This window comes from Pygocentrus nattereri, chromosome 6, assembly GCF_015220715.1.
Source record: "Pygocentrus nattereri isolate fPygNat1 chromosome 6, fPygNat1.pri, whole genome shotgun sequence".
Taxonomy (NCBI): Eukaryota; Metazoa; Chordata; class Actinopteri; order Characiformes; family Serrasalmidae; genus Pygocentrus; species Pygocentrus nattereri.
This window is the reverse complement of record NC_051216.1, coordinates 25,338,341-25,352,376: the sequence shown is the minus strand read 5'-3', so window position 1 is coordinate 25,352,376 and position 14,036 is coordinate 25,338,341. Positions and strand designations below refer to the sequence as shown.

Genomic DNA, 14,036 nt, shown 5'->3' with positions numbered 1-14,036 from the left:
TGGAAACTACTGTGAATCATTTTAAACCAGCTATTTAATCATTTTAGCCATGTTTTAGCTGCTGTGCTGGGGTCTCTAATGGTTTTGTGGTTTTATGGCTGCAGGACCATGGTCACACTATTGGCTGAGCTATGTAGGTATAAATACTGCCAGAAAACTGGCCGTTAGCTTGACTTTCACAGTTTCTAAAGTTTTGCAATTGCCTTCAAAATAATTGGAATTTCCTAATTTGAATTTCTGCATCAATGATGTCTGATTCTCAAGATGGGGTTGTTCAATAATGTAAGTTAAATGTTACTAACTGGTCAAGCAAATCAGCTGTTTCCCTTAGCTGTTCACGCCTGGGGTAGAATCATTATGAATAAATATCCTTAACCGATAACATTATGTTCAGACAGAAACAATGTCTGTTACAGATGTTTGGTTTTGTTTCAGCAGAGGTTCAGGACAGCATAAACAAACTGCTAACCTTCTTTACAGGAGGTTTGGGATGAGCACATCATAAAACTGTCAAGCTCATGTCAGTGAGTGAGGTTATGATTTGTTCTCAAAAGTTTAACATTAGCTCATATTTTAGATTTAGATACAATAGTACTAGCCTCACTATGTTTTAAGTAGAGGTCAATTTGATTAAATATTCATCATTATTATTTACATCTGGTTGGACCAACTGACATCACCTTGAATGAATTTGTGTCTTTATAACAGCTATGAAGCTAATTTAAATACATTAGATGAATTCTTGAAGAAACATAAATTAACTTTGCATCTTTTAAAACTTCTCAGTGACCCAGACAGTAAAATGGAATTATAAGAGTTTCATGTTTGAAACATAAATATATTTACTGAAAAATATTTACAAGATTATAAATACTGCACTAGTACAATTTACACAACAATCAACATAAATGAAGTAAAGGTTATTAATATGTTGCTGAAATATTGTCCTGTGTCCATGACTAAGATAATAATGATAATGGTGGTAGTGATGCTGCTGCTGATGAAAATAAATGCTGATAATGACAGTATCCAGTGAGAAACTGTCCAGTCTTCTTTATGGTCTTCTTTTTATGACTCCTGATGTCTCAAATTGTCCTGCTGGACTTCCTCCCAAGGCTTCCTTTGATGAACATCTTCTGATCTGGTCTAGAAATTGAACAGTCCTCTTGTCTAGAGTGTCTTTATGTAATTCAAAAACCACTGATGTCTACAGTCTCTAATCCAGGAAGAACGCTGCACTGGAACTCTGCATGAAGGACAGTGAGAAAGAAAGATAGAAAAAAAACAGATATATTCTAAACATAGTTAAATAAATCTGATAGATGGATATAATATATCTGTGAATATTAGATAAAAGAAGAGATGGAGTAAATAAGGGATTTAAAGTGCTCCAGATTGAGTCATAAATGCTGGATTTGCTACATTTTGCCCTTTAACTCTGGTTATTTCTGCTGCTTGCAGAACTTTAAATCTCTGTATTTTAACCTTAATTCAAGTACAGATATAGTTAATACCCGCCTGGGCCCCGCCCCCGGTTCGGCAGCGAGGCCGCTTCACTACACCTCATGTTCGACCCATGAGGCCGAGCTGCCAACTGGGGGCTGTAATGAGGAGGCGGAGCGGCGAGCTCTCATTCCCTCTCGGCTTGAGTCTTTTAAAAAGAGTGGAGAGGGAACAGAGCGAGAGAGAGGGACGAGCAGCAGCTAAGGACGAAAGAGCTGAAAAGCTCGAGTAAAGGACTGAAAGTCTAGCTAGCTTAAAACACAGAAAAGTGGCCAACTTAACATAGCGTTGGTTTTGTTCGTTCTGTTTATTTTGTCTGCTGCAAACCTGTCTCCAGTATCCTCCTTGAGCCTGGGGTAGCACATGCGGTTTTACACTCTGATGTAATTAAAATGTTATTTTTCTTATTTGGCTATGACTCCCCATTTCCATGGAGAATTTCCATTTAAAAATGATTATTTTTTACCATGTTTCCAGCCTGGTTATGGGTAGGTATGATGCTCCAACGTCATGCTCTGTAAGGTAAACTTTCAGGGGCTCTCCTGGTTACAGAAAAAACTGCCTCTGAAAAATAAACACATTCACGCAGACACACACATACACAAAAACACACACTCAAAGAATGTTTGTTAGAAAAATAATATGCGTTAAAATTGCAATTACTATATTAATGAGGTAAAACTGTGTAATATTAAAGTGTATAGTGTGAGTCATTAAAAGCCTGGTGGGGGTCCTCTTGGTTTGCTGGAAACCATGAATGGTGCTGGTGTCTCGAGGATTCTAGTGTTGCTTGACTGATGAGACCTGAAACAGCCATCTGAACCAATGGAAATCAGCTTCAGTGTCTTCAACACTTTGGTTTGCTGCAAAATGCATAAACTAATATTTAGACACAATTTTACAGAAAGACTGTTTCACTATATTAATTGTAACTGCAAAAGGACACAAGGAAGTACTAACCAGTGTAACATTCTGCAGTGACGTCTCCACTGATTCAGTGCGGAGGTAGATGGATGCCTCACTGATCAATGTTCCAAAGTGCTGAATGAGAAGATGAGATGATGAAAATATCTAAATAAAGTAATCTGGTAGCAAAAGTCTTACAGTCCACATGATATTACAGCTTTACCTTGATGCAGGCCACAGCAGTGACAGACGCAAAGTGCTGAGGAGGAAGCTGTGAAATCAGTGACAACATGAGGTTAAAATAAAAACACAGTAAAAAAGACAGAGAAGGCATAAAACAATCACAGTGAAAATATGAACGTGCTTTGATAGCTCAGGCTTACCTCTGGGAACAAATGATAAAATTCATTGCTGAGCACCCACCAGCGCTCAGACTCCAGCCCCTCAAAGATGGTCTTATGTTGGAGCTTCAACTCCACCAGCTGCAGGAATCATGAGAAAACATTTCATCAACTTCACCACTGTCACATTCAGAATCAAACTACAACAGTCAATAAAGTGTTTCTCTGTGCTGAAAAGTGTATTATTGGCAAAATAAGCAGCTTAAACGAACCTTCGTGCTGTCAAAAAGTGGCTGCGTGAAGGTGTAAGCAAACATCCTGTTTGCTCTGTGCAAAGCTCGGCAGTGCTGCTACAGGGACAGAGGAGAAGAAAAAATAAAGTGTTTAGGGGAGACTGCAGTATTAATCAGACATTGGAGGGAAAAGTCTTCTTTCTTTGTATTTAACCCCCTAAAATCCCAGACTTACTACATACAAAAGCTTTTTATTCCGTAACTACAGGGACTCAAACAAAATGGCTGAGCTATGAGGTTATAGAACTGTATAATAAAACATTGGGCCCTGGTCACTTAAGGCGTTAAGCGGTGTGAAGAGCGAAAGTTTACCACAATTCTTGCCAGCAGTCCACAAGAAAGGGGTGGAATTAAGACCACCTGCTGCCAGCTGAGCACAGAAACCTCCTAAGACAAATAAGTAGTTAATACAGGGACATTGGCATAGGCAAGTATAAATGATGTTTATCTTCATGATCTTTTGCCATTTATAACTGATAAATAAGAAAGTCCACCTGTGGCATGGGGGCACAGCCTGAAGGACAGATGTCCTGCTTCTGTTCATCCGTTCCTGAGGAAAATAGTGTAAATAGTAACTGGCATGTTCAGGATCCTGAAAGGCTTGTACAATGTAAATTAAAAATTCCCCTGAATGACAGGAAGCCGAAGGGTCACTACGAGCTGACCATTTGTTACTCTGGGGCCAAACAGAAACATCTTAACTCTGAAGTCTTATCTGTTTGGTAACCATGACAACTTCAGTTAGGACTGAATTTAGTACAAAAGCTATTACAGAACAGCAGTTCCTAACTTCATAATTTTGACAGAATTACAGAAGCATCCTGTATTAAATTTCCTAAATACTGTCCTAACTTAAGGACAACGACAGTGTTACCCTAACATCTGGTTTAACTATCTGTTTCTAATGTTTTTGGACAATTCTCAAATAGCAATACAGCCCACTGTTGGCCCACCAATGGCAAAGCTGGCAGGCCACTGGCTTTTTGCTCAGCGCTTACTGGGTGGCCCACTAGTGGTGGCCAAGCAAAGTATTAGACAAAATGACACTTTTTATCACTTTTTATAACTCACAATCCAATTTACTTATTTTCTTAACTTTTTTCTGTAATTCTTTATGTAAATTAATAAATAGTTTTAATTCATCTCTGTGTCAGTAACAACATTTTCAACAAAATCAATTTATATTAGGCCAAGTCATTCATTTTTTTCCATGTAATAATTTTCTTATTTTATTTTCCAAAACAAAAGACTGTGTGCATTTAAAATTCGTTTGTGGAGATTAAAAACTAATTAGATTTTGTAAGCAGGACAAGAATCTAGGTGGTCCAAAGGTGGACCAGCAGTGGCATACAGTAAAGGGGGCGTCGACCTCTGAAACCAATATATGCCTGATATCTGGAATGTGACAGGCAGCATAGTTCACTACCAGCATTAATGTTGATCAAAACTCGTCTAATACAACAATACAATTGTAGCACTCGTGCCCCCTATGTAACAGTATGTTCTAAATATTGAGGGTGAGGCTAGGGTTCGTTATTTTAGAAGTTTGTTTTAGACTTTCAAAACACAGAATAAATTACCCAACTAGAGCATTAGAGTACCTTAATAGAAATAAGCTAAGCCAGACACGCGTATGAAATTAAACGTTAACTTTACTGCATTGGCTTTAGACAACCGTATCATATTTTACAGCGATGCCTTATGAAAGATACCAGTCACAGTAACATTACAACGCACAATATAAATGAAACCCCAAAATGTACAGTCCCAGAATGCAAAACATAACAGTACACACGTAAGTGCTCACCCAAGAAAAAATACCTGAAAGCGGCTCAGCCCGTCAGTACAAAAATCATATACGTTCATAAACCCCAAACTTTAAGAACCAGTAACCAAATTATTGAGGGACACCCCTCGCATACATACACACACACTCACACACACAACTGCGCGCACATTCAAAACAAAAAAGGTTGCAAGCCTGAATGATGCTCGGGTGCGGTGTGGCTATGTTGCTAACACCTTCTTAAGTCTGAGAGAGTAACCTACAGTTCACTGATGGTAGGGACCAAAGCGAGAAAATGGGCAGACGAGCCACGGAGAACAACTTGCCTCTCCTTGTTCAGCAGCACAGCCCGAACAGGGAAATCTTCGTCAGAGGACCCACACTGCTGTCCCGGTCGCCGTGGGGTCTATCTGACCTTGAACGACGTCCACACGACTCAGCTAGCTCGTCTCGCTAGCTCCAGCACGCGGCTAAACACAGTTGCTTATAGAGCACTCAAACATTTATAAAACACCTAAAACTGTATTCACCTAAGAAAATATATCTCGGGACCAGTTTAAAATCCCTTGGAAAGGGGAAAAAAAATATATACTTGGCTAAATCTCACTTTTACTCCACTTTCCTGTGTTTCCTCGTGTTCCTCCCTTCCAGCTCCCCCCTCTCCTCCCCCCCCAAAACCGGGGAAAAGAAAAAAAAAACCCAAGGGACCTTGACAGACACGGTTATCACCCAATCACATTACTTTTACTCTCTAAACATTACGAACACAGAGTTGCGGTCCTTTTTAACTTGCTAGTTCTTAAAGTGACGGTATATATGAGTTGCAGTCCTTTTTAACTTGCTAGTTCTTAAAGAGACGGTACACATGACAGTAGTGACAGTAAATATACTGATTGAAACAGTGCTGTAAACTGATTCAAATAGTGCACATTTAAGATCCGTATTTATGCCCGGGCTACACTCTCCCCCTTCTAGAATTTTGATGTCCTCATCAAACCTGAGGGCGAGCTAATGTTAAGCTTACATGACCATGTTAGCTGTGGCTAGTTGTTATTACACCCACGGCACAATGCCATGGGATGGCACCATATGGTGTGGCTTGGGCAGCTCTTGGTTTCTACATAGGTACCATATCCTACCAACACACCCATGCTCAGAGTGTTGAGGGGATAGCTTGATGATTTTCCCAGCTCATCATAGGTGAGTCTTTGCACAGGTCTCTTTTCTCTCCTTGGCCTAGTGCTCCTCATGTCTGCTTCGACACGCTCTTGCACATCTTGAGCTTCTGCGCCTCCTACCTGATGAGGTTCTGGAATAGAATCAAGAGGTGGATCCGTCTCGGCATCTACGACCCCTGGAGGATGATCGGCATCGTCTCTTGTTCCTGCAGCTCTTTCAGTGCGGTTTGCTGAAAAGGTCTTGTGACCCCCCGTGGCACTTGAATCTTGAATTCTAGCACGCAGATCGGGATACTGCAGCAAGTCACTCAATATCTGTCCACTGTCGAAAGACACAGGATGAAAAGTTACAATATCAGAATCCTCGGATTCATCTGAGCCTAGTCTGGCCTCTTCATCCCGAAGTTCACAACCAGAAACTGTCTGGATCCCTCTTTGTTGCTGCTGATGTCTTGTTACAGGTCTTTGAAGAGGACTTGGTACATCATCATCCACTGGCATCCGTACCAGACATCCAATAGGCAGTAAATGATTTCGATGAACCGTTTTCACCTCTCCACCACCACTTTCTGGCTCGACCCTGTAGACAGGCAGATTGTCCATCTTTCCGACAACGATGTATGGCATGATCCTCCACTTGTTCCGTAACTTGTGCTTGCCTGTGACACCAAAGTTCCTGAGTAGCACACGGTCTCCTTTTTCTAAAACCTGCTCCCTCACCAATCTGTCATATGTTTTCTTGTTCCGGTCGTGATTTTTCTCTGCTGCATCCGCAGCCAACTTATACGCTTCCTGAAGGTCTGACCTCAGTCGAGCGACATAGTTCTGGTAGGAAATGTTCTCTTCACCTTCTGGACCCACCCCAAAACAAAGATCCACAGGAAGACGAGCCTCTCTGCCAAACATGAGCAGGTAAGGGGAGTGGCCAGTGGCATCATTACGTGTGCAGTTATAAGCATGTACTAACTGACTGATTTTCTGGCTCCACCTTTGCTTCTGTCTTGGATCCAGTGTGCCCAACATGGAGAGCAAGGTTCTATTGAACCTCTCTGGTTGTGGGTCCCCCTGGGGGTGATAGGGTGTAGTACGTGACTTTCTGATGCCCAACATCCTCAGGAGCTCATGGATCAACCTGGACTCAAAATCACGCCCCTGATCTGAGTGTATCCGAGCGGGAAGGCCATAATGAACAAAATACTTCTCCAACAAAACTTTAGCAACAGTGGAAGCTTTTTGGTCTTTGGTTGGAAAGGCCTGAGCATAGCGGGTGAAACTATCTGTCACCACGAGTATACTCGCAAATCCCTGAGTATCTGGCTCGAGTGATAAAAAGTCAATGCACACCAGATCTAATGGGCCACGGATTGGGATCTTGTTCAGAGGAGCCGCTCTTTGGGGTAGGGTATTCCGGGCAATGCATCGGCCACAGTTCTTGACATATTGCTCAATGTCAGCACTCATCTTGGGCCAATAGAACCGGTCCCTTATCAGGTCAGCCGTCTTCTCTACACCTAAATGACCACACTCATCATGGAGAGATCTCAGCACCATGGGTAGGTAGACCTTGGGTAAGACTAGCTGTCGCACTTCTGCACCTAATGTCCTCTGCACAAGCCTGTAGAGCAACCCTTCAATTATCTTCAACCGTGGTCCTTCCCTTCTCAGCAAGGCAGTCGCGTGAGACTCCCCCTTGTCACCCATCTGTAAGCTCCCCTTCATGATAGATTTCTTGACCGGGGCTATTATTGGATCTGAGTTTTGGGCATCTTTGAGGTGAGTGGGACTTTGTAGCTCTAAACAGCCAGTGTTCAAATGAGTTGGGAAGGCATAGCAGTCTGGGATCGCAGTAGGAGCCATTCCCAAGAATACAGCGCAGTTGGGGGGAACTCCATCCTGTGCCCAGCGTACTTGCTTGCAGAGAGCTTTAATGCTGTCAGATGACATGTTTTGCCATTCCCCATTCTCTTTGGAGAACACGTTTCTGGACAGAGAGTCGGCATCGATATTGTGACACCCTGGCCTGTATTGAATAGTGAAATTGTATGCTGAGAGTGCAGCCAGCCAGCGATGACCAGTCGCATTTAGCTTTGCGGTGGTGAGAACATATGTGAGGGGGGTTGTTATCGGTTCTCACGGTAAAGTTTGCCCCGTACAAATAATCATGAAATTTGTCAACCACTGCCCATTTTAATGCTAAATATTCAAGCTGGTGGACAGGGTAGTTCTTCTCAGAGGAGTTGAGCTTTCTGCTGGCAAAAGCCACCGGCCTGAGTCCCTCCGGGTACTCTTGGTTAAGCACCGCACCTAAGCCATGCAAACTGGCATCTACATGAAGGACGTAAGGCCTGGCTGGGTCTGCAAAGGCAAGAACCGGCGCATGAGTGAGGCAGTGGATTATCTGATCGAATGCTTGGGTGCATGACTCATCCCACCGGTCACCAAAAGGCTCTCTGACCTTGAAGGAGGTTTTGTCACCTGCAGTCTTGGAAGACTTTCGGCCCTTCTGTGTGGGTGGGTATCCCTTGGTCAACTCGGTGAGGGGTCGGGCGATGATGGAATAGTTTTTAATGAATCGTCGATAATACCCACAGAACCCCAAAAAGGACTGGAGTGATACAAGATCGGTGGGTTGCTTCCAGGAAACCACTGCCTCAATCTTAGCCGGGTCTGTTGCAATGCCATGCTCTGACACAATATGTCCCACTTGGGAGCGACAGAACTGACACTTGTCAATGGACAACTTCAACCCACTCTCCTCCAATCGGTCCAAGACTTTTAGTAAGCGTTCTTCATGCTCTGCCAAGTCTTTTCCAAATACAATCAAGTCATCGAGGTACACTATCACTTCCAGCATGTGCATGTCACCTACTGCCCTCTCCATGAGGCGTTGAAATGTCGCTGGGGCCCCAGTGACACCTTGTGGCATCCTCTCAAACTGGAAGAATCCCAGGGGACATATGAAAGCAGTCTTCTCTTTGTCTTCATCTGCCATAGGGATCTGATAGTACCCACTACGAAGATCCAGAACAGAGAACCACTTACTGCCATTAAGACAATCCAGCGCTTCATCAATACGCGGTACAACATACTGGTCGGGAATGGTCTGTCGATTCAATGTCCTGTAGTCCACACACATGCGTAACTGGCCAGACTTCTTCCTTGCGAGGACTATGGGGGATGCATAAGGGCTCCTTGACTCCTTTATGATTCCTGCGGCTAACAGGCCCTGCACGTGTCGACGCAAATCATCCAGGTCAGCAGGTGCTATCCGGCGGGACCTCTCACGGAATGGCTTATCGTCACGCAGTCTAATTCGATGCTCCACCCCTCTCGCCAGGCCAACATCCCATTCCCCCAGTGAAAAAACATTCACTCTTTGAGCTAGTTTCTTGGAAAGTCTCCCCCTCCACTCTTCTGGAATCGGTGAGTCAGCAAAATCAAATACTAATGGGTCTATCCGTTGGTGGGCTTTGGACTTGTCTGGCTGTGCTACTGTTACAGTGTCTACTACCTGAAGATGAGCGAGGACAGTGCCAGCTGGAACAGATGCATCTTTAAGAGACTCGTTCCGTAGCATGACTAGGAACCTGTTCTTGTCCAGTGTGGACGAAAACAACACTGTGGGCTGCACTAACACACTTGGGGGGAGAGAAAATGATGAAGCACGCTCTGTAATGAGGATACTCTTCTCCAATGGCTGGGTCTCTTTGACTTTACAGATTGCAATGTGGTCACTTGTAGCAGGGACAACTAAAGGGCCAGGGCCAGGCCATCTAACCTCAGCCACTCTGTCCCCTGTAAAATCAGCAGCTCTTGCGACCGGGCAAGATTTCGCTGTAGGTGTGGAACAGCACCCACTCTCATGGAGCACACTTGGTCTGAACTGGACGTTTTGGTGACTGAGTTGAAAGGACGGACTTTGTGAACATTGGTGCCCACTAGAATTGGCACACTATCAGAACAACGAGGATCAGGGCACACTAGAGCAAGAATAGTGATGGGCCCTTTAGTGCCAGACACATTCTTCGGAAGTTCTAATTCAACTTGAATGTAGCCTCGGTATGGATAACTCTCCTCAGAGCCACTCAGTCCCCAAATGGACAAGCCAATTATTGGATGAAGTGGCTTGTGAGCTAGATGCTGTGTATACCAGCTTTCAAAGACAATCGTCACTTGAGAGCCGCTATCGATGAGAGCGGTACACTGTCTTCCACCAACCTTCACCGGGACCAGCGATGGGGGCCCTACTAACCCTCCAGGTATACACTTCGACTTCCCCCTTACAACCCCTCGGTTTACATAGATCTTGGGGAAGTCATCCTCAGAATGAACAGCTGATTCCCTCTTTCCATCTTTCGCTGCATGCCGTGCACGAATGAATTTCTGAATTACCCTTTGGGGGTCTTCTGGAGCTTGGCACTTGGCTGATATGTGCCCATCCTCACCACAACGGTAGCAGAAAAAGTCGCTGTGGCTTTGGGGTGAAATTGAGCTTGACTGGTTGAACTTGGAGGACGGCGGTTTGTGCGCAGACCTCTCAGTGGTTGGCTTGACAGTCATTACTTTGATCTGTTTTCGTAGTTTCTTTACTTCCTTTTTCAATGCATTTACATTCTTGTCATCCCATGAGGATTCAGAACTAGAACTAAAGGGCAAATGCATATCAGCAACTAATGTTTGTATTGGTTGCAAAGGAGCATAGTCACTAACTTGTTGTCTCAACTCTCTTATCTCGTCTTGGAGACCTTGCATCTCATCTGTATGTGCTATCGCACTCTTGACCTGGACAGATGTCATCGCTGAGCTCAGCTTGTGCCGCGAAGCTTCATACCCTTCTTCGGAACGGATTTCGTTCAGCAGTTGTAGGAAGTTAGGTGGGCTGTTCTTCCTTTCCCTTAGTCTCAGATTCAAAAGCATCAAGTCAGATGTAGTCGCACCTTTAATAAGCTGTTCTAGACGAGCTCCATTAGCAGCGGAGGCTGGGAGACCGCCCCTCTGTACAACTCTGTTGAGAGCTTTCTCAATGCGTTTTAGAAACTCAGAAAGTTTTTCCCTTGGTTTCTGGCAGAGATGCCTGAATGCAAAGTAAAGCTCCTCCCCAGTCTCCGGTGTGTCAAAAGCATTCTCAAGGGCATCAATATACTCTTGGGGGGTTGCATCTGGGTCGTTGAAATGAACAGCCTGCGCAATTTCAGATGCTGGACCTTTCAGACTCTCCAAAATTCGCATTCGTTTCTCTTTATCTGGTCTTTCACTGGTCTCGACCATAAGGCGAGCTTGCTCTAACCAGCTGTCCAGCTGTTCTTCCCCAGGTGGAGTAGGCACAACTCCAGAGAATGTACGTAACCTCCTATATGCACTGCTCTCGCCTATGAACCTACCTTGCTTTTCCATCAATTCTCCAACCGCCCGAATGATGGCATCCGGTGCACATGTCTGAGCTAGTTCTGCCTGGCTCAAAACAGGGTTCTCATCTGGTTTATTTCGCTCAGTTGTCTGCTCAGCTGAGGCCCCAACCAATCTCCAAGGCCTATCAGTGTTTGAAGGCAGCACATCTGGTGGCAGTGTCTTGACATTCACTTTTTCACGACATTCACAAAGGACTGTTAGACTCTCCAGCTGGGGGTCATACATCCTACCTCGCACTCTGACTCGTCCCAGTGCTTTTACAGACTCGAGGGTCTCTTCAATGAAGCTCACTTCAGTGTCGTCAGGAACGTCTTTCACCAACAATGCATTATCAGGGCTGATGCCTTCCCCTTTACACCAATGGTGAAGTTGTGCCATGCTCTGGGTTATGACTAGCTTTGTCAGACGGTAGGGAGTTAGATTATTTTAAATCTGACTAGTTGTGACTAAGGCTCAGAATTTAATTTTGAATGCTTTTCAATACTGTTTACCGACCGTTCTAGAAGTATTTTTAAAGCTTAACTGAAACTATAGTGTCTGGCTTTGTTACACCATTTTATGCCACTACTTTACAGTAATCCGATTTCAACATCCCAGCGGTGCCTCCATTTTATGTAGCACTCGTGCCCCCTATGTAACAGTATGTTCTAAATATAGAGGGTGAGGCTAGGGTTCGTTATTTTAGAAGTTTGTTTTAGACTTTCAAAACACAGAATGAATTACCCAACTAGAGCATTAGAGTACCTTAATAGAAATAAGCTAAGCCAGACACGCGTATGAAATTAAACGTTAGCTTTACTGCATTGGCTTTAGACAACCGTATCATATTTTACAGCGATGCCTTATGAAAGATACCAGTCACAGTAACATTACAACGCACAATATAAATGAAACCCCAAAATGTACAGTCCCAGAATGCAAAACATAACAGTACACACGTAAGTGCTCACCCAAAAAAAACTACCTGAAAGCGGCTCAGCCCGTCAGTACAAAAATCATATACGTTCATAAACCCCAAACTTTAAGAACCAGTAATATACATACACACACACTCACACACACAACTGCGCGCACATTCAAAACAAAAAAGGTTGCAAGCCTGAATGATGCTCGGGTGCGGTGTGGCTATGTTACTAACCCCTTCTTAAGTCTGAGAGAGTAACCTACAGTTCACTGATGGTAGGGACCAAAGCGAGAAAATGGGCAGACGAGGCACGGAGAACAACTTGCCTCTCCTTGTTCAGCAGCACAGCCCGAACAGGGAAATCTTCGTCAGAGGACCCACACTGCTGTCCCGGTCGCCGTGGGGTCTATCTGACCTTGAACGACGTCCACACGACTCAGCTAGCTCGTCTCGCTAGCTCCAGCACGCGGCTAAACACAGTTGCTTATAGAGCACTCAAACATTTATAAAACACCTAAAACTGTATTCACCTAAGAAAATATATGTCGGGACCAGTTTAAAATCCCTTGGAAAGGGGAAAAATATATATACTTGGCTAAATCTCACTTTTACTCCACTTTCCTGTGTTTCCTCGTGTTCCTCCCTTCCAGCTCCCCCCTCTAATTTGCTAAATTAGTTATCTTATTTTGACTTAGTCTGATAATACGTTTCTGTAATATGACCGGTAACCTGTTGCCGTAGCAACCCCAGATTTAGCCTAGCTTTAGCAGTAAGCAGCAGAAGTCAACGTCAGCTTCCCAACTAAGTCTTAAATACGGGCTCGGTTAGGGCTGCTGAATGTGAGAAAGGGACGTAACCTAAGTGTGCTCTTTCACAAACTAACATTACTGTGTGAATCAGATTTATCACTCAGTGTCGGCCTGTTAACGTTATTTAAATAAAAAGTGCATTTAAAAAAAAAGCCTTTCTCCCCAAAACCCACTCGGACCGGTCGACTCACCGTCGGCTGTAAGTGCTGCAGTTCAGAACACACTATCAGGATTAGCAGCACTAAGTTTTGCTCTCTGCAGCCGTTATTCTACATGAAGTGCCTCTCTTGGCTCTCTATGCTAGCAGACATATCCGCTCGTTAACTCACCGTTCCAGGCGTCCGTCTGGGTCGCTGCATCTTCGGTTCTCGTCATCCGCTGTTCGTCCACAATCCTCTGCCACCTGTAAAAAAGAAAACAGGACGTTACAGCTGCTGCTGAGATGCCAGCGGCACAAAGAACCACTGGCCGCAGCGGAGCGCCGAGGAGAAACAGAGGAAGCTTCATCTGAAAGCAAGAGTACTCCGTTAGTTCGTCTGCCAGTGAGAGTTCATGTGAAAGCAGCTTGTAAGTTTGGGTGTCGGTGAACGACTGAACGATTTTAGACTGTCAGCTTTAGTGCTCTGTGGAACGTTCTTTCGCCTTGGTAACGCTCTTTTAGTTCAAAACGTGTTTACGTTACGTGACAACAGTGTTTGAAACATATAGTCCATGATGCTCACGTCTCGAAAGGTCCTGACCACTTGATCAGTGGCTTGACCTGTTAGTGATTCAGTATCTCTCCGTGATAGAGAAGCAGACCTGTTGAAACCTTCATCAAACCACTTTGACCTGATTTTCACCCAGTCAGACTCCCATGTAAATAATATATTTGAAGCCAACAAGCTCTTATATTTTATATATTTGT

General features: G+C 44.1%; 1 protein-coding gene across 2 annotated transcripts; it reads right to left on the bottom strand.

The window, feature by feature from the left end:
- Positions 1-803: 803 nt before the first annotated feature.
- LOC119263634 lies at positions 804-13,585 on the bottom strand. 2 transcript variants are annotated; one of them, XM_037539571.1, is made up of 9 exons: positions 13,459-13,585; positions 3,538-3,593; positions 3,356-3,430; positions 3,023-3,100; positions 2,793-2,891; positions 2,633-2,680; positions 2,464-2,544; positions 1,970-2,366; positions 804-1,246 (listed from the first exon to the last, which is right to left on the bottom strand). In XM_037539571.1, the coding sequence occupies exons 1-8, from the start codon at positions 13,502-13,504 to the stop codon at positions 2,217-2,219; spliced, it is 633 nt and encodes a 210-aa protein (XP_037395468.1). In that variant the 5' UTR covers positions 13,505-13,585; the 3' UTR covers positions 804-1,246; positions 1,970-2,216. The 2 variants fall into 2 exon arrangements, with proteins under 2 accessions (XP_037395468.1, XP_037395469.1); XM_037539572.1 differs by lacking the exon at positions 13,459-13,585 and adding an exon at positions 5,156-5,472.
- Positions 13,586-14,036: the final 451 nt, after the last annotated feature.